The sequence below is a fragment of the Toxotes jaculatrix genome, chromosome 14 (genome assembly GCF_017976425.1).
Source record: "Toxotes jaculatrix isolate fToxJac2 chromosome 14, fToxJac2.pri, whole genome shotgun sequence".
Lineage (NCBI taxonomy): Eukaryota > Metazoa > Chordata > Actinopteri > Toxotidae > Toxotes > Toxotes jaculatrix.
This window is the reverse complement of record NC_054407.1, coordinates 5,286,530-5,309,881: the sequence shown is the minus strand read 5'-3', so window position 1 is coordinate 5,309,881 and position 23,352 is coordinate 5,286,530. Positions and strand designations below refer to the sequence as shown.

The 23,352-nt window shown below is 41.0% G+C and overlaps 1 protein-coding gene across 5 annotated transcripts in view; it reads left to right on the top strand.

The window, feature by feature from the left end:
• ctnnd2b (catenin (cadherin-associated protein), delta 2b) overlaps positions 1–22,708 on the top strand; it is a 114,557-nt gene extending 91,849 nt beyond the window's left edge. For 4 of the 5 annotated variants that reach the window (XM_041054972.1, XM_041054971.1, XM_041054968.1 and 1 more), the window contains 10 exons: positions 2,953–3,070; positions 4,240–4,422; positions 8,962–9,159; positions 9,929–10,079; positions 12,409–12,667; positions 14,556–14,640; positions 14,846–14,972; positions 19,260–19,388; positions 20,334–20,410; positions 22,357–22,708. In XM_041054972.1, the coding sequence (XP_040910906.1) occupies positions 2,953–3,070; positions 4,240–4,422; positions 8,962–9,159; positions 9,929–10,079; positions 12,409–12,667; positions 14,556–14,640; positions 14,846–14,972; positions 19,260–19,388; positions 20,334–20,410; positions 22,357–22,620 (1,591 nt within the window). In that variant the 3' untranslated portion in view covers positions 22,621–22,708. The remainder of the gene's footprint in view (positions 1–2,952; positions 3,071–4,239; positions 4,423–8,961; positions 9,160–9,928; positions 10,080–12,408; positions 12,668–14,555; positions 14,641–14,845; positions 14,973–19,259; positions 19,389–20,333; positions 20,411–22,356) is intronic. The other variant, XM_041054969.1, reaches the window with a different exon arrangement.
• Positions 22,709–23,352: the final 644 nt, after the last annotated feature.

Below are 23,352 nucleotides of genomic sequence, written 5' to 3'. Positions count from 1 at the left end.
TCTGACTTTCACACACACGTTTTCTCCCTCTGCTTATTTACTGGATGTTTCACTGCTCGTGTGTGTACTCATTTGTGCTGTCGTGCCAGCACTGAAACTTGTGTTTCTGTACTGCTGAAGGTGAATTATCTGTGTTGAATTTGCAGGAGTGAGCAGGTTAGGCAAAAGCAGTTGTCATAGCCTTTATCTGAGCCATCATCAGTACATCTATTCATCTATTGAATGACGTGTGTGAGGGAGAGAATCAGTGAACATAAGCTTCTGTAAGCTTCAGCCGTTCGTCACTATAGCTTGACCAGCGTATGCTAGTCAGTAGAGAAGCTGCAGAATGCCGCTGTTTGGGGATGTGCCAAAGCAGAGCAAAAAATCACCTATGGTGGATGCAATCGGACCAGTATTCCCAGAAGACTTCTACTCCACAGTGTGAGGGTAGTTTAGCTAGTTAGCCATGAGATCCAGTAAAGAATCCCTCGGTCAAACACCTGATTGTTGTATATCAATGCAAGACATCCATGTGTTTGTATAAGTTGTTGGATAGTTGTAAGCTCACTTTTTTCACAAAGGTGCCAAAGTAAGAATCTTTCAAATTTGAATTTTCCAACATCAGCTGCCACTTCTCTTCCTTTGTTGTCCATTATAGTCTACAGTTCCCAGACCAGGTGGTTTATTTGGTGACAAAAGTACAGGACAGTTTTAAACATGTCTCACAGACACAGCTGCATCATATTTAAACATCTTCATGAACTGGTTTTATCATTTTTTACATTGGTCTTTAGAGGAGCAACATGACAATGTGCTGTTTTATTGAAAATGACTAGATTGTTAATTTGAATATAAGAAATAAAATAATCAATCTAACATTCAATTCAAACACACATGCAGAGGCGTCCAGCAGAAACCTGCTTTTGATTACAGAATTAAAGAAAACAGCCACAGTTTCTCCCTGTTGTTACTAAAAGAATGACATTTTTGTCTGTCTGTGAATTGATTAATCCAATTCTGTTCTGTTTGAAAAGCTCTGCTTGTAGACACATAACCTTTTTCCTGCAGTGTGATTTATTTTCTCTCTCTCTCATTATTTACGTTCTTCACACTGAAATATCATAATGAGAGATAATCTGCAGCCCTGTTGCCTTGCAAGGGGACGCTTCATAGGGATTAATTATGCCACATTTACTGAGGTTAATTGAACTGAATCCATTAATAGGTAGAAACCAAAATGAAGGAAATGTGTGAAAGAAAGACATATGTGAAGTGGTTTGAAAGTTTCCTTGAAGTGCTTTTATTTTTGTGTTTGCCTTTTGTATCCTTACTTAAATGCTGCACAGCACATGAAACCATAGCTTTCAGTCAGTGCCCTGTTGTGTATGCATGTTTTGTGTGCGTGCGTGCGTGCGTGTGTGTGTGTGTGTGTGTGTGTGTGTGTGCGTGAGAGAGAGTACTCAGGTAACCTTGCACCAAGGCTGAAGCTAAACAGTAAAAGCCCGGAGAGGTGCAGACTAGAACACAACAGCTTGTCAACACCCTGAAAAATACCAGGAAGTAATTTGACTGTATAATTAAAACATGATGCTCATGTAATTTAATAGAACCGAGACTCCACCGAGGGTCAGCATTAAACAAACAGTTGTATAACTAAACCATGTCACTCCACTCCTGTCGTGTTTTGTATTTTATGCATCATGGCCTCCACATTGAAGGTGAGACCTCTTCTACAGCTATGACAGTACATCCACTGCAATACATGACCTTGATCTGTGGCACTTCAGTGGCAAAGACTGGACACCATCCGTGTCACTTGAAGCATGTACATACATGCGCGTATACATGTGACATGTTACGGCCTAATAAAACTGATATTGTTAAGTTTTAAGTTCAGATTCGGGACGCAAACTTAGACCTCAGGCACAAAGACAGGTGAGCCAGGTCCGATGGTAGAGCCACCTGAGCGGAGCAGGCAAAACCAGGAAGCTGAGTGGAAATCCTCCAGATTGCAGGTGATTTGCGTGGCACTGAGCGTGGCGGCATGATTGGCAAGCAAGTACAGGTGAACCACTTAGGTGAACTGATGATCTGGCGAAGCGCGGAGCGCAGGACCGGTCTTTAAATACAGCAGCTTTCAGGTGCAGTTGATGGGATGATTAACTGCAGGTGTGAAGGAGAACTGGCGGGAAGGAGCAGCTGGGTCACCATGCCCACACCGGGGACACACACATTCACGCAGACGGGGGACAAACAGGAGACATGCAGGAAACAAAAGGGAGTTTTTGTTTGTGTCAAGCTGTCTGTCTTGACACAGCACCTATGCTGACGCTGAAGTAACAAGGATCAGTGAAGGCACCACTAATGTGCTGAATATCACACGTTAACCTTCGCTGAAGCTTCTACACATCACGGTTGTTCTTATGGCTGCCCTGAGCTTTAATGCCAAACTCATTTAATGCTTGCAGTTTCCACAGCGCCTAATGATAACAACCGTCTTAATAGTAAAAAGCCAACTTAAGGCCAATGGAATAATTAGACATTAACACTGTTTACATAAGTAAATGCATAATGACTGTGTAATAGTGTATTTGTTGTTCATTTGTGTGATAAAATGTATTGAAATGTCTCTGACTAATGGTTTTGGCAGCTTGGTGCCATTTCTCATAGACACTGAGGGCACGAGCATCTCCTCCATCTTTAATAGTCTGACATTTAAAGGGCATTACACTCAGCCTCTCTCTCTCCTCTGTCACACACAGACCGGCATACACATGCAGTAGCACATGTCCATATGCTTCAACATGCACATGTGCTCACACGCTCTCTTATAAAAAGTGAGAAACTACTGGAAGATGTAATTTCTGTGTGTTACAGTGCAAAAAAAGAGGATAATCTGTAACTGTATGTTTTTGTGTTGGACTGTTCATTGATGAGGTGTATGTGTACCTTTGTGTGTGTGTGAAACAGGAATGTGAGTTCAGCAGGCGAGGAGGCCCGCAGGAGGATGAGGGAGTGTGAGGGCCTGACAGACGCTCTGCTCTACGTCATCCAGACCGCTCTGGGGAGCAGTGAGATTGACAGCAAGGTAACTTACACACACACACACACACACACACACACACACACACACACACACACACACATGCATACAGACATACAACCGTCATGTAGAAAAAGCCCTATAGCCTCTAGCTCATGTACATGTAAAATTACATGAGTGAAAGCATGCATACAATGATAGACATTTGTGTGTCAGTATAAGATGGTCTGTAGTTTATATAAATTTACATGAGCTGTCTTTGCCTTTGCAGACTGTATGTGTCACACTGTATATGCATACTAATTTGTATAGGGTGTTTGCCTGTGGTTTGCATGTTAATGACCAAGGCTTGCAGGCCACTAGCTAAACACTGTAAAAAAAAAAAAAAAAAAAAAAAAAAAAAACAGTTTCAACTGTTAAAGACATATAACTGACACTGTTTTTTCAATTTGACAGTCATTTCAATAAATTGTCAGTTTTTGTCAAAAAATTAAAAAATAATGATAATAACAAAAATATTAAAGCTAATAAGTTGATATACAAACTTGAAGTAGCCTGGCTATCTTCTCATTTTTTACAGTGTGCCACATATTACTCAACCCAGATGGCCAGTGACACAGAAACATCACTAGAGAGAGTGTGTGTGTGCTTTTATGTGAGCCTGTGAGCATCCATGTGAATCCGTTTGTGTGCACGTGTGTGTTTATGTGCTCCCAGTGTGAATGTGTGTGTTTGATGTGTACGAATATTTTTCTGTGTTTTGCCAGTGTGTGTTGCTGTGTGTGTGTGTGTGTGTGTGTTGCTGTGTTGAGTAGAGGCTCTTCACAAGGAGATGTGAAGTTTTTAATCCGCAGAAATCCTTCACAAGATCAAAGACTGTGACTGTTGACTGCATAGCCACTCACAACAATAGGATTAGCGTGTGCATGTGTGTTTGTCTGTCTACACTATGCACACACATACTGTGTGTATGTCCATGTGTGTATATATTTGGCTTCATGAAGCATATATACAGTCTGCACTGCACAGTATATTCAGCTGGTTTGTGTGTGCGTCTGCATGCATACGTGTCTACTCTATCATTGTAAGTGTGTTTGTCTGTTCGCCTGAATACCATCTGTCCCTCGCTCATCTCGATCTCTGTTTTTCTCCACACTTCTGTCCTTTTCATCTTCAACTGGATCTTCGTTCTTTTCTTCCTTTCCCTCCATCAGACCGTCGAGAACTGCGTGTGCATCCTGAGGAACTTGTCGTACCGTCTGGCCGCGGAGACGTCTCACAGCCAGCAGGGGGGGTCGGAGGAGCTGGACGGTCTGTTATGTGACACCGGCGGGAAGGACGCAGAGAGCTCCGGATGCTGGGGCAAGAAGAAGAAGAAAAAGAAGGGTCACGACCAGGTGAGAACCACCACTTATCGTGATTTCTTTCTTTCGATTGAGTCAAATACTTAGCGCTGATGCTTCACAGGCTCAGCTAGCCAGTTCAGGTGATACCAGAGATTCACTGGGTTTCTTGTTTAAGCAGGGGCTTCAGAAAATACCACAGGTCTTTGCAGTTACCACACGAAACTGAGACAACTGTGAATTACACCTCAGAGTTTGAAAATTTCTGCTCCAAACATTCCTCTGATGAAGACCCAGAAAAGTTAATGATTGGTTTAGTCTGAGCTGAAGGCCGCTGTCCTCTTCTTGCCTCTACAAATATATGTATTTATTCATATCACATATCTCCCGAGTTCCCTCAGACATATTCAAGGAGCAATACTTAGATTGAGGTTTTGAGAGATACTTTTATTTCAAAACTGAGCGTTGGCTCTGAAGTAAATGTGTTCTGCAATGCTGAAGGCTCACAGAAAAAAAGTGAGTGGATGCAGGTTTGCTGGGAGCAGCATAAATTCAGGTAAAGACATCCAAGAGGAAATGTTTAAACTTGACTGAAAAACTTTGCTTCCTGAGCTGAATGACCCCACTCAACGAACAAACACAAACAGGAAGAAAACAAGAACGAGTGTGGAGAAAACACTCCAGTGGTCATATTTGCACAAATAAAGCCGAGCAGAAAGATTTCGGTCTGAATTTGCCCAAATCACCCGTTTACACATACAGACTCAAAGACTGAAGAAGCAACAGGATGGACTGGACACCAGTTTAGTTCATGTCATTTTAGGTTTCCCAGTTCTCATGACATAACTTACCACAAATCAAATAAGAAGACAATGCATGGCAACAGATCTCTCAGGAAATGGACTAGTTTGTTGTCCAGCAGTATCGTGACAATGGCAGACAGTATCTGCCCAATTAAAGCTAAGGATTGAAATTACTGTCTCAATGCTTAACGCTCCTGTAAGCTTCAGGGCTCGTGAGGGAGACGAGAGAGAGCCTGGAGCGTTGAGTCCCCCATGTGTTTTATCAAAGGAGGCGTCAATAAACAGGGACATGGCAGCTGGATACAGAGGTGGCAGATGGAAATTCTCTCTGTGGAAAATAATAAACTGTTGCTCGCGTTCATAGTTAGCTCAATGTCAACCACTTCCATGGATCTTTAAGTTGCTGAGTATCATTTGTTTTCCATGACGGATTATGAAATCGAGACTAAAACTAAATAAAACTAACCTCTGAAAACAAGAGCTTGTTGACGAAATGTATTTCAATGAAATACAGTGAATAAAAACCAGTCAATGATGTGAAAGACGGGTGAATGGACACCTGAACTAATTACTGTTTTAATGTAAAATCGTATTAAATGATCACACACTGTTATCTATAGTTTCTGATTAGTAAACGTTTCCTCCACTGCCCAAAATATCTCTAGATTTAGCTGCTCGAGTAGTATTGCTACGTTATCTGATGTTTTAGCGTCTCCTCTGAAGCTAAACCCAAACAATGAACAGCATTTTAGACAACATATGAGTGGATCAGCATCTGAATGACAGAAATGCTAACTGGATTCACTGAGGAGAGTCAGTCTGCTGTATTACTGCAGAGCAGGGTGTCATGGACACCGTGTGTGATCAATGTTTCCCGCTGAGCTTGCTATACACGAAACTACACCGGTAACCATGGTGACTGTACACGATAAAGATGGTGACAGCTGTAGCCTCAGACAGATTGGAAGACATAATAAATAAAAAATGCATGAAAAAAATGAGACGACAAAATTTCCCTGATAAAAACTAAAACTAACAAAACTCAGATACTATCATTTGACTAAAAGTAACATAAACTGTAGAGTGACTAAAGTTAAGTTTGTTTTTTTTTTTTTTTGGTAATCGGTCACTGCTGCTAACATGACACCTGTGGCACCTTTACGTGAAGTGGCAATGTCATCAAAGACATTAAGTTTTTGTGTCTCTGACCTCTGTGCTGTCCTGGTGGTTTTTAATTTGTGATTCGGCTGTTGACTTAACTCCCGTTCATTTCACAACAATATAGTATCTAATACAATTTTAATGACCACATAAAAATCTTCATTTACTCACCAAGTGTATAATGCATGAGCTGGGATACATCACACAATATAAAATTGTAGCATCTGATGTGTATTCTTTAAGAGACAAAGTCCCTCCCATTATGTGTCTTTATTTTGTTGTCTTCTGTGTTTAAGACGAGGTATGAGCTGTCTTTTTTTTCCCAAATGGAGGATTCAGTGTCTCATTTTGTAACAGAGCTCTGTGAGGTTTCTAGTTCTAAAACATTTGCTCAGTTCACCCTTGGCTCTAGTCTCAGATTAATATTTATGAATGCTCTACAGCTTTCTTTGATATTCATGATGTCTGAGCCAGAGTTGTTGTCAGTCGCTGACATTCAGGTAACACCTGGATTATTTAGGTTCACATCCATGTCTCACAGGTACGCATATCGAGAATATATCGCTACATATATATCGAGCTGGATAATGTGACAGAAATATGAATCTTCTTAAATTAGATTTTCTCTACAACTTCATCAACACATGCTACAAGGTTATTACACAGCAGCATCAAGGAATTATGGCTTTACCTACAGATTAAATCGATTTTTATTTTCTGTACAATGGCTACCTGTGCTCAGACTCAAAAACACAGAGCTGATTTCGTATTTCTCTCTGGATTTTCTGGGTCTGTCCATCTGTTGCCAACAGGCAGAGTTTCATCCTGCCTTTAGTTAAGAAAATGAGCACTCTTTTAGTTGAAGAATTGGCAGAGACCAAACTGCTTCCTTGGAGTAGGCTCTAACCTCTTGTCATGCTAATAAGTAATCAGCATCGCATTCTGGTTGAGTGGAAGACGTCTTTTACAACTTCTAGTGAAGCTGTGGGGATTGAAAACCCAACACCTCCGGTGGATCAGGGTGAATTGCTCATTAGCCCTGCATGCTTTTCTCTCCCTTTCATTTCTGGAAAAGACAGAAAACGAGGTTTTCAAAAAATGTGGTGGTGAAAAAACAGGCCTTCAACCTCCAACTCCAAACTTTTAGTGTATCCAGGCAGAACCAGAGGGATGAGGGATCTTAAAACTAACTAACCCTGGGACCAGAAAATAAAGGGACAAATCATAACCTCTCTATAGTAATAGTATGTAACCCCTCCCCACTCCCCTCTGTCTGTCTGCCTCCACTCCAGTGCAGCTGTGGGTGATTACCATGAAGTAGCGATTGGGGAGCTTGTTGGAGAGGGCAATACTCCATCAACTGTGGGGTAATTACAGGAGAGGAAAGGAGATATAAAGGGAGAGTAAGGGAAATTGGGGTAAAGTGGAGGATAGAGAATACAAAGGGACGAGAGAGGGGAAAGAGGAAGTAGTGGAAGAATAAGGTCAAAGGCCCTGTTCAGACCTGGCATTAACATGCGTCTCGGGTAATCCAATCACAAGTGGACAGCTCTAAGTACAGGTGTGGCTGCACTCAAGACGCATTGAGGACACATTAGAGATCTGATCACTCAGACAGAATTCAGAGGTGGTCTGGGCCGCATATGCAATGTTACGCAATATTACAGAACCTTAACAGATGATACGTGGGATTACAGTACCTTGATGCAGTACATGGAACCAGACTCTTAACAGATGTACAACAAAAACCTTAATAACCTAATTCCAGCTTGATCAGTATCATTAACTTGAGCCCCAGAAATCTGTAAAATGATAACATGTTATTATCTTTGATTACTTTGAAAGTTGATAATAGTAATATTGACTTAATGGCCAGCCCCAGTCCGCAGTATTGGATGAACAGCAGGTTGACACCGGTGACCCTCTGATTTGAAGGTGCAATGCTCTCTGTATATTCAAAAGGAAGGGGAGCGTACACTGTTGCCCAGTTGGAATTTTTGTTTTCAGACACATTCCTCTTTTTATTCCTATTTATACACATCAGTAATCACATTGGAAGAGATTGATCAATAACATGGCTCTGGACATCAGGAACAAGGAGCTCATCGGTATCTTTAATTTGAGAAGATATACACTTTATTTATCAAGAATAAATCACATTGTCACAATCATTTCACAAGAAGCAAAGTGTATTTTATTCCTACTTTAAGGGCAACTGTGTAGATAACAAAGAGATCTCATATCTAGTCAAGAGCACTGACTGATGGTTCCTTTTTGCAATTTCTTTTTTTCATAATGTTCCTACAACACACTAGTCAACTGTCAGTAGGACTGCACTCAACAGCCAGAATTTTCATAGCTGTTACTGATGTACAATACATGTGTGTGTTTTCCAAATGCGTCGTCAATGCAGGGGAAAATGTCAGATTTCAATTACAGAGGAGATAGACACAAAATGCACAGACAAATGCCAGCTTATTTATACACTGCTTATGAATAGTAAATCTTCTCTCTCTCCTTTCCCGTTCTTGCCTGAGGGGACCGAGCTGGCACCCTACCACTGTCAAACCTCATCTCACACAGAATTCAAAGTGATTTTCTATCTTGAATTATGTCTCATCTTCCTCAGTGGGATGGCGTCGGCCCATTTCCAGACTTGGCGGAGCCCCCGAAAGGCATCCAGATGTTATGGCACCCCACCATCGTCAAGCCCTACCTCACACTGCTGTCTGAGTGCTCCAACCCAGACACCCTGGAGGGAGCAGCTGGGGCTCTGCAGAACCTAGCTGCTGGCAGCTGGAAGGTAAGAACTCAGTACTGTGGCTCCGTCATTGTGATACTAAAGGGCATCTGCAGAAGTGCATCGAAATCCCAGTCGGTGCCAGAAGGTGTTTTGAAGGGTTAAAGTTCAGCACGTTAAAAAAAAAAAAAAACTCACCTACTGGCCCTTTAAAATTTCATCATTCATGGGTGTACACATCTCTCTGACAGCACCACTTTTATTTTATGGAACCAAAGACTGAAGTCAGAATAAAAGCTTTTCCTAATAATAAAAGTATCTTATTTTTAATTTTCATCGTGTCACTGGAAATGGCATAAATTATATAGGAGATGATTATGTGATTAGTTTAGATTTAGAATATTTATTTGCTATGTTCTAGCTTGAAAGACAGCTCTCTGGTTTGTGTAGACGGTCAGGAGGTGAACCGCAAATTCTAACAATAATCCACAAAAAGAAATCACACTTGAGAGAACTAAAGATAAGAACTAAACAGTAATGCAACAACTAAACTGTCTCCATCACAACCGAACACCTGAGAGTTTTCTGTCAGATTGTTTTTTCAAAGGTCAAGAATAAACCATCAGGTTCAAAGTATGGCATCCAGAAATATTTGAAAGGATTTTTTTAGCAATGCTAGCAGCAGAATTTTTGTAGATATTCATGGTTCCCAGAGTATGAATCCTAATGACTTGGTGATCCGCAGACTGTTCATCTATCGCCACCATCACATCAAAAGGTTTCACTTTTCAGCTGATTATCTCAACTGTCCTGTCTGTCCCCCTCCAACTCCGTCCTTCACTCTGTCCCACCCCAGTGGTCGGTGTATATTCGGGCTGCAGTGCGTAAGGAGAAGGGCCTACCCATCCTGGTGGAGCTGCTGAGGATAGACAATGACCGAGTGGTGTGCGCCGTGGCCACCGCACTGAGAAACATGGCTCTGGACATCAGGAACAAGGAGCTCATCGGTGAGTAGTTAATTGACAACAAACAAAAATTCATACAAGGGTGTAGTTACACAAAGGGACACACACACATGGTGTGGAATAAAAGGTGACACAAGAAATAGTCTGCCAGTGGGTTATTATCGATGTTATTCAAGCACTTTTGTTGAGTGTTATTTTCTTGATACTAGTGCGGTAATGTGCTTAATTCTGCCTTAATTGAAGATAATGGCACTGAAAACAAGTGCGGTTATCTTGACCCACTTGCAGAATTAGTCACTTGCTTTAATGCATAATATGATACTTGTTAAAGTGGACATGTTCGGCAGTATTTTTTTTAAAGCAGCTGTTAAAATGTCATTTGGGTAGAAGATTATTGCTGTTATGAATGGCACACTGGCTGTGGGTTTATGGATTTGTCTATAATAAAAGAAAAGGAATAAATGGCTGTATAATGGGTTGTCTGTATGCACATAGTTTCTGTCTTTGAGCAGATAGTAGTGTTGCTCTGACGGATCGTCTGATGCTTGATTTTCCTTTGGAGACAAGTGATGTTTTGTGCTGTTCTGTTGGTCCCCATAGCAACAACCACATGCCTTCCTTCCACTTTCTCTCCGTCTGATGCTTGAGGCTCGGTGCTAAGCTATGTGTGCGTCTGTGTGTAAGTGAATGCAGCCATTCATGTGTATGGTGCATGTAGGTTGTAATGTCAATGTTATGTTGCGCTGCCACGGGACGTGCATGTATATTTTGACAGGACAGATTGCCCTGCCCTCGCTTTTGTTGTGTTAACACCGTGAAATTGTGTTAGAGACACAGCATATTATGTAGCTGAGTCCTCAGAGCTTTCAGCAGCAGATATCAACACTGTCTGCGCAGACAGGTCCACTGCGAGCCAACTGTTGTTTTATTGCTGCAATGCTACAAACTTGATTAAGAGCTTGTATGTTTGTAATAATGTGAATATTGCCAATACTGTGTGTGTATATGGCAATAGTTAAATTAAGCTGTTTACATAGTTCAATTATGTTTGATAACTTACTGTAATAAGCTAGTTTATAGGTGTGAATTGCTTTGATTATCTGAGAGAATTGTGTTTTTATTGCTGAAACCAAGAGAAAGTCATTATGAAAGTTGAACTGAGCAAGTGTGTCTGTAAGTTGGAGACACTGGTCTACTTTTGATCTGTGTTCTACGCCATGCTGTGTTTTTTCACCACACAGACTTGTTTAGGTTTTATCCAGACTTTTGCCTGTAAATGTTACTGTTACATTGCTCAGTGTACATGACTGCAACTTCACAATTTAAGTAATAACATAACAGCAAAGTATTATTAGATCTAATATTAGTTTGCCCTTATATATGAATGGAAACAATCCTGGAGTAGATGCTTCAGGCACCAGCAGGATATTTACAGCAGGGAAACACAAGTAGTGTGGATGTGAACTGTGAGTGGGTCATGACGTGTCCCTGCCCCCACCACCCCAGGGTGGTGACCCAATCAGAATGAGGGGCTGAGAGCAGAGTGGACAAGATTGCCTGACAGCAGTATTAGGGTGTCGTGGGAAATGTAGTCAGTTGGTGTTGGATCACGTGGCCGTGTCTCCATCAGTTGTCTGACAGCCGCCCAGCCAGGCTGTGTTTTTAACTTCCTTAGAAGCAGCTGGGAGAAGGGTCAGGTTTTGTTTTTTTTTTTTGTTTTATTCTGAAGTGAGAGTTTGGGCAGCAGAGGCAGGTCCTTTAGCTTTTTCTCATCCCTAATACATCAAATCAGCTACTTAGTTGGATCAACATGTCAGTTTTGAGGACAAAATTGATGGATGGATCTTTAGGTATTAGAGCCTGAAGTTTATCTCTGATGTGTGCACATGATTTTTATTAGTCCACGGTCGTTCCCACCTTCACTATATTCTGTATAATAGCAGAAAGCAAAGCTACAGTAAAATGAAAAATGTGATATAAAGTTATGCCTGTGATATAATTCAAGTTCAACATCACACAACAACAACAGCAGCGAACTTTTTCTCCTAATGGATGAATGAAGTTGGTAGAAAATAGACATTAAAACAAACTGTCTTTTCCTTTGCCTGCCTCAGTTGTAAAGTAACTCACAATTTCATGATCATTCAGCCTTTATTCAGCTTTATAGTCTTTTATGTTAGATTAAAATTTCTGTCAAAACAATATAATACATACATTTTGAACAAAATTATCATAACAAAAGCTCAAATCATTTATTTTTATTTCTTTTTTCCAACCGTTCTCTTCCTTTCTATTTCCAAACCCTTTTAATCTACATTATTCCACCTCACTCCTCACTCTCTCTGTCACTCTTTTCCTACTGTGCCCACAGGTAAATATGCCATGAGGGACCTGGTGCACCGTTTGCCTGGAGGCAGCAACAACAACAACAGCAGCGGTGGTGGAGGAGGAGGAGGAGGCGGCGCCAACAACAGCGGGCTGGTGGGGAAGACCATGTCGGACGACACCATCACAGCTATCTGCTGCGCGCTGCACGAGGTCATCACCAAGAACATGGAGAACACCAAGGCTCTGAGGGACGCCGGCGGCATCGAGAAGCTCATCGGCATCGCCCGCAGCAAAGGAGACAAGTAAGCCGAATGGGAAGATGTTGATGAGGACGAGGTTGTGGGTAGAAATATCATCATAGACCCTTACTTTACAACCACTGTGAGATGTGACTAAAGACTACAGTACCCATGAACCTCAAAGGACAATAGAGCCACAAGTACATCTTGGTATTATCTCTTAGTTACAATCAAACGCTGTGTTATAGTCCCTGAATTCAGTCAAAACTAGACCAGGATCGAAAATAAAACTGTTTCAAGTCCGCAATTAGATGTAATCATACATATAAATATCACAGTAACAAAACATCATAATATCACATGCAACAGACACTGCATCAAACATAACACTTACTAATCATCAGCATAATCATGCTCATAACAAACACAATCCTGCACTAAGGTCCCAACAGCTCAAAATGTACAGCTGCACTGGAGAGAGTGTTTATTTTATCGTCTCCATATGTAGAATGTTGATTGTGGGATGCACACCTCTGCATATTAATGCTGTCTAGTCAGGCACCACGCTGCTGTATAAGATGGATATATTTATTTGCTCATTAGCACATGGCAAGCCAGTAGAACAGAATGATGCATGGTGTATGGGGGGATTTAAGATATTTAGGCATGAATATAAGGAGGAGAACTGGTGGAGTCAGCCAAGAGGAGGGTGTAAGCAAACTGGCAGTGGACATGTACGTGGATTTAGAAAAGGCTGGAACACAGCTGTGGCCATGACAGGGTGGAGAAATCATGCAGCAGAGACACAGGAGTGAGGCAGGATGAGGGAGAATGTAGATGTTTAGAGAGGCTGTGAGCCACGAGTCAAAACAGTCAACAGAAAATCAGGCACAAAGAAAAGTTTGGTCAGTCAGTTCCCCTGGTGGCTCAGACCTACATTTTTTTAGCATTTGTTTTACTTGACAGTTGAGAGTTGAGAGTTGGACAAGAAACATGGAGAGAGAGTGGGAAGATGGACATGCAACAAGGGTTGATCAGCCAGTTTTAAAGTAGGGACATTACAATTATTTAGCATGTATCTATTTTAGTTACCTTATAGTAAAGTCCATAGGAATTCAATTTAAGTCTATGTATTATCTGTCTGTACTATTGACATTTATACTGAAACCAATGTAATAATTTACACTTTAATACATATAAATGTGTGATTTGAAGTTGTTAAATGTATGAATTCTACTATAGTCAAAAGCTGAAATGGCAAATATGGATTTTTTTTTTTAAATAAATAAATTATATTTTTTAAATAAATTAATATATATTAATTAAGATTTAACTTGACAAAGTTGGCGTCTACTTCCATCCAAAAGTTGGATTCATTTTCTGTAATGTTCTCTGAAGAATTATAACTAATTTCTAAACAAAAATATTCGTTAGATTTGTTTTTAGACAGACTGATAATATAAAATAATTGATAAAAGTAGTTCCCTGCTTTGCATCACTGCAAGAGCAGGGTTTGCAATCACAGAATCCAAAACAATAACATTCACCAAAATGACCTGAAGAAATAAAGTTTAATTTCCTAGGCACTGATAAGGCCATATGAGCCAATTAGACCCATAGCCATTAGTCAGCTGAGTCAAACCCTGGAGGACACAAAATGAAATATTGGCCAATCAATCAATCAACCAAGCAATTATGCAATTTGGCCCGAGAACAATGTAAGTGCCATATTTAAGGAGATAAAGGGGACATTTTCATTCTGCATCTTTGGTTGCTTGTCCTCTTTAGTTGCTGTTGATGTTTTACATACAGGTTTAGTGTTTGTAGTTTCTGCCTGTTTCTTCATTATTATTCATTGTGATGTTTTTATAGCTCCCAAAAGTGCAAAACAAAGCCGAGGACGGTCGAGCTTTATACTGTATGTGTCTTTTTCTGTCTGTTGAATTCCTAGACATAGTCCTAAAGTGGTGAAAGCAGCATCCCAAGTCCTGAACAGCATGTGGCAGTACAGAGACCTCCGCAGCCTCTACAAAAAGGTAAAGTCCACATGGTGGGGTGAGCCCTGACACTGAGAATGTCATTCATGTTGATGTTTCAGTAAATATTACTGACAGATTGGAGTAATTAGCGAGGATATCATTGTAAAGCATGTAATTAGTGCATTATTTCTAACACCGTCTCATCTCTCTGCTCTTCTCCCCCTCTTCCTTTCCTCCCCCGTTCCTCTCCTCTCTCCCTCAGGACGGCTATTCTCAGTACCATTTCGTCGGCTCGTCATCCACGATAGAGAGAGACAGGCAGCGGCCCTATTCTTCCTCCCGTACTCCGTCCATCTCTCCCGTACGGACCTCACCTAACAATCGATCAGGTGAGTCTGCCGCCCCACCTCCCACTCTCCTGTCTTTCCTTTTGTCCTCCATAATTCTTCCCATCAGTATCAGTACGATCCAGTCAAACGAACACCACTCCACCACATCTTAAGTCTTCTTTAACCTTCACACTGTGGCAGCTACTGACAAATTATTCTGCTGTCAAGTAAAATCCTTGCACCTTACCACCTAAAACAGATTCCTGCCCTTGCTTTTTTGAAATTAAGGTTTGATGAATATGAGCCATGCAAGGCCTCAGTATTTGTGGACTGATGACAATATCCTTTGATGTTCACCGTCTGTGGATTTTACTAAACTTCATGCCTAAAAACATGAAGAAAAACGTGGTCTGGGTTTTAAAAACATCTAAAACTGACTGTGGGAGAATAATGACATCAGGTGAAACCAGAGATAATGATGATAACAGACTCATTTTCATTTATACGTGTGGAATATGATCAATTCACTGGTATTGATTCAGGTTATGAGATTCCCAGAAACATCAGCAAATGTTGATGTTTTCAGATGTGGAACATGTAACATTACTGACATCATCTAAGTTTTAAAGTAAAGGCTTCTTGTCATTCAGGCATTGGTGTTTGTTTGTGTTCTGTTTTATTGTTATGATTTGTCTCCTGGTGCGTGATAGGAAGAGGAAGTTGAAAAGTTAAATGAAATTAGGGATTTGTTTTCTGTTTTCTCACAGGCTGCATTTGTGATGGATTTAAAACCTTATTTTGCTGTGTTATTCTGCTGCTGAAGCCTCACTTAATGACCATCTTGGGTATGAGAGTTGCTCGCTCCTGCTTCTCACAGTGAATCCCCGAATAAATCTGTTTCATAACTTAATAGAGAATTTCTGCTGCCTGTTTTATAAAGTCCAACGGCACACAAGCGTTGAATAACAAGATGCTATGAAAACTGCTTAGCTTAGGATATTCAGCATTTCAACCATGCAATTGGCAAGGATGAACACTGAAAGCGCAGGGTGGGAGTGATACTTAATGTGGTTATGAAAGGGTTTTTTTTTAACCGCTTTTTCCCCAGTCACAAGAAGAATCTTTGCAATAACTGGCCACTCACTCATCCACAGTGTTTAATGGTTTATTAAGAGATCATAATGTTCATAATGTCTCAATATTCTTAATAAGGCTAACACAATGTGTATTTAACTCCTCTCTGTGCATGTTTTACTCCGTGCTGCTGTTGTCTGTACATTAATCTGACCTGGTTCCATTTAAACAATAAAAGAGATAAATAAGAACAGAGTTATTCCAAATAAAAAGGACAGAAGCATATTTGCTGTTTGCTGCTTTCAGTTGTGCTTTAAAACCATCATCAGGAACATCAGCTAGAGGTGTCAGGAAACAACAGCTAATTAATACCAGGCGTGTCTGCCGAGCTACTAAGTTGCGGCAATTAGGTTGATTATCTTGCAGGCTTAAAGTGCTTCTCAGATAAGAACTTTAACTGATGTTAACAGTCAGTGCTCTCAGCATCATGTTGACAACTTCAGTCCCTGAGGAAACCTCTACCTGCTCCTGATGATGGGTTTAAAGTAAAACCAACAACAAAAGCAAACTAAAGCAAATTCTCAAACTCAGAAGGCTGTACATCCTTCAATCAACTCTCCGAACAATAACAATTAGGTTTTCTCATTTCTATCAGTCATTGTGTTATTGTAAATTTATTTCCGCCCACTCTGCTCCCTAACAGACACGCATCTTTACATGTCATAAGGAACATGACCTTTCTTTGACACCAGCTCAAAATCTCGGGGGCTTCAGTAGACGTGTGAGATGTGTGAGCCCTCCTCACCGCAGCCGCGCCAGCAATCGTCTAATATTCTGTGGCTTGTTTTCTTTAATTTCATAATTAATTGCATTTCATAATTAACTGAATAGGTGAATCCCACTTTTTTGTAGACAGATGTACGACCAAATCCTTTTTCCCACTCCACACCCGTAACTGAGGCGTGGAGACAGGGACTTATATGTAAGAATTAGTCTGAAAAATCAGTTTAGGGGAAGCAGATAATTATACCTTTTATTTTTCTTTCAGTGGAGAATATCCCTTGTACTGTGCACAAGACAGTGAGTCAGAACCCCCTTATTACCGTTTCAAGTAATATTGCAAAAGCATTCCACAAGAAATGCACAATGAGGGGATTGGTAGCGCCCTCAAGTGCACTAGGGGCACATACTTTACTCACTGCGAGGGGAAAGACACTTTTAAATGAGATGTGTGAAGATATTTTACCATTCAATGAGCTGAAAACAGGTTTCTTGCTTGCTTACGTGCATCTAAAAGATGTAGATAAGTGTAGCAGAAATATCTTTCACAGGGTGTTGAACTCGGCTCCAGTGCAGATGTAGACGGCAAACGGAAAGACTCTGCTTCTGGTCAGCACACAGTAACAATGACACAGAAAGACTGCTGTTGTGATGTCTACATATAAGCGACTCTGACACTAATTGCCATCACATTTATGTAACAAGCTGCATGTCTGAGAGGGACTATAGTATCAGCTCTGCAATAAATATATTATCAGACAAGCTGTGTTGTTTCCACCATAATTTATGACACTAAATGACCGGTTTGATTTTAAGCAAGACTAAGAGTCGGCAGCCATGCTAGTGTCTCCATGAGACTATGAGTCTCACAGTCTCTCATCTTGAAAGCATGAATGTCCGTATCAGAATTTTAAAAGCAAACCATCTTATAGTTGTCGAGAGATTTCACAAAAAGCCCAAAATATCAACCTGCTGGTGGCGCTAGAAAAGAAATCAGGAGAATCACAAAGTCCATAGGAGTCATCCTCTGCAGACCATGAATGAACTAAATTAAATGGCAGTTCATTCGGTAGTTGTTAAGATATTTCACCCTGGACAAAAGTGGTCAGTGTGGACAGAGTGAATAACCAGTTTCCATCTTTAGAGCCATACAGTCAGCATGGCCTACGCTGGAGAGATATATTGTTCTGTATCTGCTTGTTAATGCATAATTCAAACCAATTTGAAATGACTTTATGTGAGAGCATAAGAATAGGTTTTATGGACCACCGACACAAAAACAAAACAAAACACCAGAACTGGATTTATGAGGCTGTCATCTGACAGCTGGCAAAATGATAAATGCTGTAGTTTGGAAGCTAATTCCACTTTTTTTTTTCTTTTTTTTTTTTTGTTTCTCAGTTTACAAGTATGCAAGCAGTCACAGATGGTCCACCAAGCCATTTGTTTAATTTTACTGCCCTGGAAATTTTTCCCATACAAAAGAAAGTGTTCCTCTGTGTGTAAAAAGCCTTAGTGTACATTCCTACGACAGCTGTTTACCGCAGCGGCAGGCAGACGATAATTGGGCTGTGTATGTGCCGATATCACAATAGACGATATTAGCAGAGCATTAATGAGCGTATGGATCAATGCTGACTGTGTTATAGCGTACAGGGTAACCGAGACACAGAAAGAGACACAAAGAGACAGATGCGGCCGCACAAACAGGCTGGCAGTCTGCATCATAGCCAGCAGCTTCTATGTGAAGGGCTGTTGATAATGAGTTGAATATTAGAGGAAACATTTCTGAACCATATGGCACTGCGGCAATAGCCAGGTTTCCTCCAACATGACTAACTAGATCTAACTAAGATCTTGTTATCATTACCACCACCCTCTCTAAGATTTTTTTCTTGTGTATTTGTCCCTGTTTGGTACAAGTGGATTTTTGGATGAGTAATGCAAACACAAACATGGCTTAATAGGCCCTTGGGAATTTAAGATAGTGAAAATATGTACATGTAGTAAATAAAGGTGGAGAAAGAGTGGCACAGACAGTCAGACAGGGAGAGAAAGGGAAGACAGAGGTAAGATTAAAGCAGATGCAGGGAGGAGGGATGACTCACTATTTACCTCTTTGAAATCGCACCCTAGTCAAAAGATAAGGATTTGTAAAAAAAAAAATGGCACACACCAACATAGTCGCAATACAAACAGCACCCGATGCCCCCGTTTTTCACTCATTCCAAGGTGATGGCTAGAGGAAATAATACATGCACTGAAGCCTCAGTGTGTTGTGCCTTTGTTGAGAGGTAAATGTGAAGCCTCAAATGCCCAGAAAGGTGCAATTTTCCAATCACTCTGGTCTCCCCGCTGTGAAATGACTCCCATGCAGAATGAATGCTTGTCCTTCCTGTAAGAATCCAAAGTGTATTGATAATATGGTGATGATGCATTGAAGGTTAAAGATGTTCCCTGTTTGTGTGTGTGTTTGTGATTGTGTGTGTGTAGCGAGCGCGCCAGCTTCCCCCAGGGAGATGATGGCATTGAAGGAGAGGAAGGCAGACTATGAGTCGACTGGCAATGCCAGTTACCATGGCAACAAGGGCGAGCACACATCCCGGAAGGACGCCATGACGAGTAGGAATTCCACACTGCATGTCTGACACAAAATTACCTCCTCACATAAAACTGTTTTCAGCTGAGTTGACAACTTTGGAAAAAAAAAACAGCTAAATCTAAGTGTAGGTTTTAGAAATATTAAATGAATACTGCAACATTTTGGGAAATATGCTAATTTGTTTTCTTGCAGAGAGTTCGATGAGAAAAACTGTACCACTCTCATATCTGTGCAGCAAAACTGACTACGAAGCTGGAGGCAGGAGACAGTTAGTTACAGCTCTGTCCACGTATTACAGAGTCTGCCTACCAGCACCTCTTACTCACTAATGAACAGTTTATATCTCATTTGTTGGGTATGTGTTGCGTGTTGACTATTACTTGGATAGGCACGGTAACTTCCTGGTATCTTCACTGGTTACTCTGCTGGTTAACCTCTCATAAAACACTTTGCTTTTTGCACTGATTAATTAAATGAGTCACAAATAAGATGTAATGAGTTGATTCATGTACATAAGAGGAGCCAGTATATGAAAGTATTATCAAACAACAACAAACAGATGCTTGAAATCAGATATAACCTGGTTTTGTCATTGACAAATCTCACACAGCCAAATACACCTCAGTGGTCAGTGTTCAGGATTTTACTTTGAAAAACATCCACCAAGAATCAGTTAAGTGCTTTAATGTTATTGTTATCATCCTGGGTTTTTGTGAGGGTTTCACTGTTTCATTGTGTTTGTCCTTGCAGACACTGACAACCGTTGCTATGTGGGAAACAGTGAATTCCAAGCTCTCCTTAATCATGATTCATCATTTTCATTATTGTTCTTATTTAAAAAATTGTCACAACAGGTGTTCACGTGGCGACACTGACAGCTTACCCACGCTCCTGTGCTTTGACATTAATGTGTGAATAAATGGTTCAGAGTAAAAGACTCATCCTCGTCCTCACTGTCTCTGTAGGTCAAATCTCCGGTGGGTCTTCAACACTACACAGAGGAGCATACGTGTCACCTACTGATGACCTGAAGTATAATCAGGTACAAGGCCTTCTCTATGCATGTTTAGCATAACTCCATTTTATGTACAAACTATATGTGACTAATGTTGTTCCCCTTAACAAAAAAATGGACAAAAGGCACTTGTCTTACAATAGACGAGTCCTGCCTACAGAAATACTGTAGCTTTAATCTCAGAGTAGTCCCTGCCTTTGTGTGATGTGATGAATTACTACTACTAGCTGTCATTTAAATAAGCTACCAGTTGCCAGAAGAGGGCATTATTCACAGTCAAAATAAAGGAGACATGTAAACAAAAGAGGAAAAAAATGAAAACACCAAAGGCATGTTAGTGATTTTATTCCATCTTAGAAGCTTTAGGTGTCCCAGGTTGTCTGAGGGAAAAACATCTGAACACCCACAACACTGACAGACTAGAAGAAGTTTCAGTCTCTTGCCCTTCTGTGCATCTCTTGATGAAACTCTTTTACTTCTTTATGACTCATATCACCTTTAAAAGAAGGAACTGCTGCATAGGAACCCAACTGCACATCTAGATGGAGATGAAATAGGACAGCAAAACTTAAAGGCCTGATATGAACTGTTCACGTTTTAATAGTGATGCCATAAAGATACTATTAAGTCTGAAAAGGTCACTATAAACTTGGTTAGTGTAAAACCTATGTAGAGTCCCATTTAGAGATTATTGGATTACTGTAGTGGATTTTTCTCAGGGTCTGGCATTTGGTACTAAATTGTGTCCAGTAAAAGCTTTTCATATTACCTATCAAACCCTTTGGCAGTGGTATCAGAGGCTGGTGGCAGATTCACGGCACTTTAACAGATACTTTTGATAGATACCACTATCTGATCTGTCAGCCATCTTGCTGTAAAGCAAAACTTATTGAGTTAAAGACACTTTACTGTCTCACAGCAAACTATATTTAGAAAGGCCCTGGTATTATAGACCATATGCTTTTTACTGAATAATGATATAGAACAGACCTACATCAGACTAAGTGCTGCAATTTCAGGCTTGTTAGAGGTGTCTGATGTGGGTTTGGTTGGAAAACACATTGCTGCATCTAATTTTCTGACAAAAATAAATCACAGTAAGCTGAGTGCAGTGTCTCCAGTTATCTATTCATCTTTTTTTTGTTGTTGTTGATTAATCAGTTAAACCCTGTAGGGTTTTTTTTTTCCATCACAGAACACTGAGCAGATATTCACGTCTGATAAACCAGAAACCTTTGTCTCAGCTCTAATGACATTATATATAGTTATACACATTGTAGGCAACAAATATTTTAGGTTTTGCACTGGACATCTGGCATATTTCCAACTCTGTGGTATATTTTTTTATGGCAAACAGCATGAATGCTGGCATTACTAAAAATACATGAGAACGCTTCCATGCGCTTAACCCATGTTGTGAGTTAATGGCCTTGGACACACACTCCTACAGGAGCTGGCTAATATGTGTAGACTGGTTAGAGCTCTGGTCCAACTGTTATGTTAGAGCAGAGTGGGGTTTGGATTTGGGCCAATTATCTGCATCCATTTAGGTCATGTGGTGCACGTAAATGTGCAATACCCAGTGGGAAAAGGAAAAAAGAAAAAGAGAGTATCCAACGGCTTTAAAAATGCCTTGTAAGCTAATAGTCACAAATGGACACAATAAAGCAAATATATAGGTTATAGATCAGGTTCAGGCCCCAAATTTGGCAGCACCAGTCTGGTTCAGTTGAATCAGGTCCGAAGGAGGTGGGTACAAGCTGGGTTTGGGTCTTAATTTTGGGCTTGTGCAGTGTGGTTGGCATTACTTCAGCCACTAGCATAAGAGATTACAATTTTAAATTCAGAGCTGAATGATGGAGGGTTAATTATCAGTTGGTCTCTGTGTTCAGCACAGACTGGTCCTGGATGTACTAGCTTGACACAGGAGGTGACGGTTGGGGAATAGTAATAATTTTTGGAGCTTTTTACAGGTCTCTTGTCAAGGCTTGCCTTCGGAGCCCTACCCTCCTTTCCAAAACCCCCCCCCTCCAGACAGTGGCAACTACGAGGACCAGGCCTTCTACGACAACCAGGTTCACGTGGGAGGGCGCCCCCCACAGGGAGAGCTCAACATGCACCTGCAGGGTCTCAAGTCCACTGGCAACTATGTAGACTTCTACTCAGCCTCGCGGCCCTACAGTGAGCTCAACTATGAGACCAGCCACTATCCAGCCTCACCAGACTCCTGGGTGTAAGGGAAGACGAGGGCGGAGGAGGAGGAGGAGGAGGAGGAGGAGAATGGATAAAGAAAAAAAGGATGGTGAAGGGGTAGTTTAAAAGGTGAAGGAGAGAAGCTAAGATTTCCCTCCCTCTCCATCCTCCCTTGTAGTTCCTGAGTAGCATCATAGGTAGCAGGACGACAGAAGGGGGGGGGCGGGTTGGGGTCCAAGAAAGGAGACGTGAGGAGAAAATCTAAGACATAACACTCTTTTCAGAGACATCTGATGGAGGAGGGAGAGGGGACAGATGAGGACCAGAAGCAAACGGAGGAGCGGCCATGCATGTGCATGCACACCACCAACAAAACCGACAGACACATTTTCTTTCTGTGTTTAGTTTGTGATCAACAGCTGCTAGAGAAGGTTCAGCAGACAGAAAGACCTCATGCACCTGAAGGCCTCTGGACACAGGATGTAAAAGAGATGGACAGGATGAAAGAGAAAACGAAGGAAAAGCGTGATAGGAAAAGTGGGAAATACTGTATATTGAGATGAGGAAGGACAATGAAAGAGAATAATGGATCAGTGGACTCAGGGATGGAAGGTTTTGGATTGTGAGTGGAACGTGTGAGAGATACCCGGGAGAAATCTGTAAATATGTGGTATAGCAACATGGCTTTTAGTAATGTGAAGCACAAGAAGCAGAGCTGTAGGACATGTAGAACGTCTGTTACACAAACTTTAGTTTCTTCTATGGCTTCAGCGTGA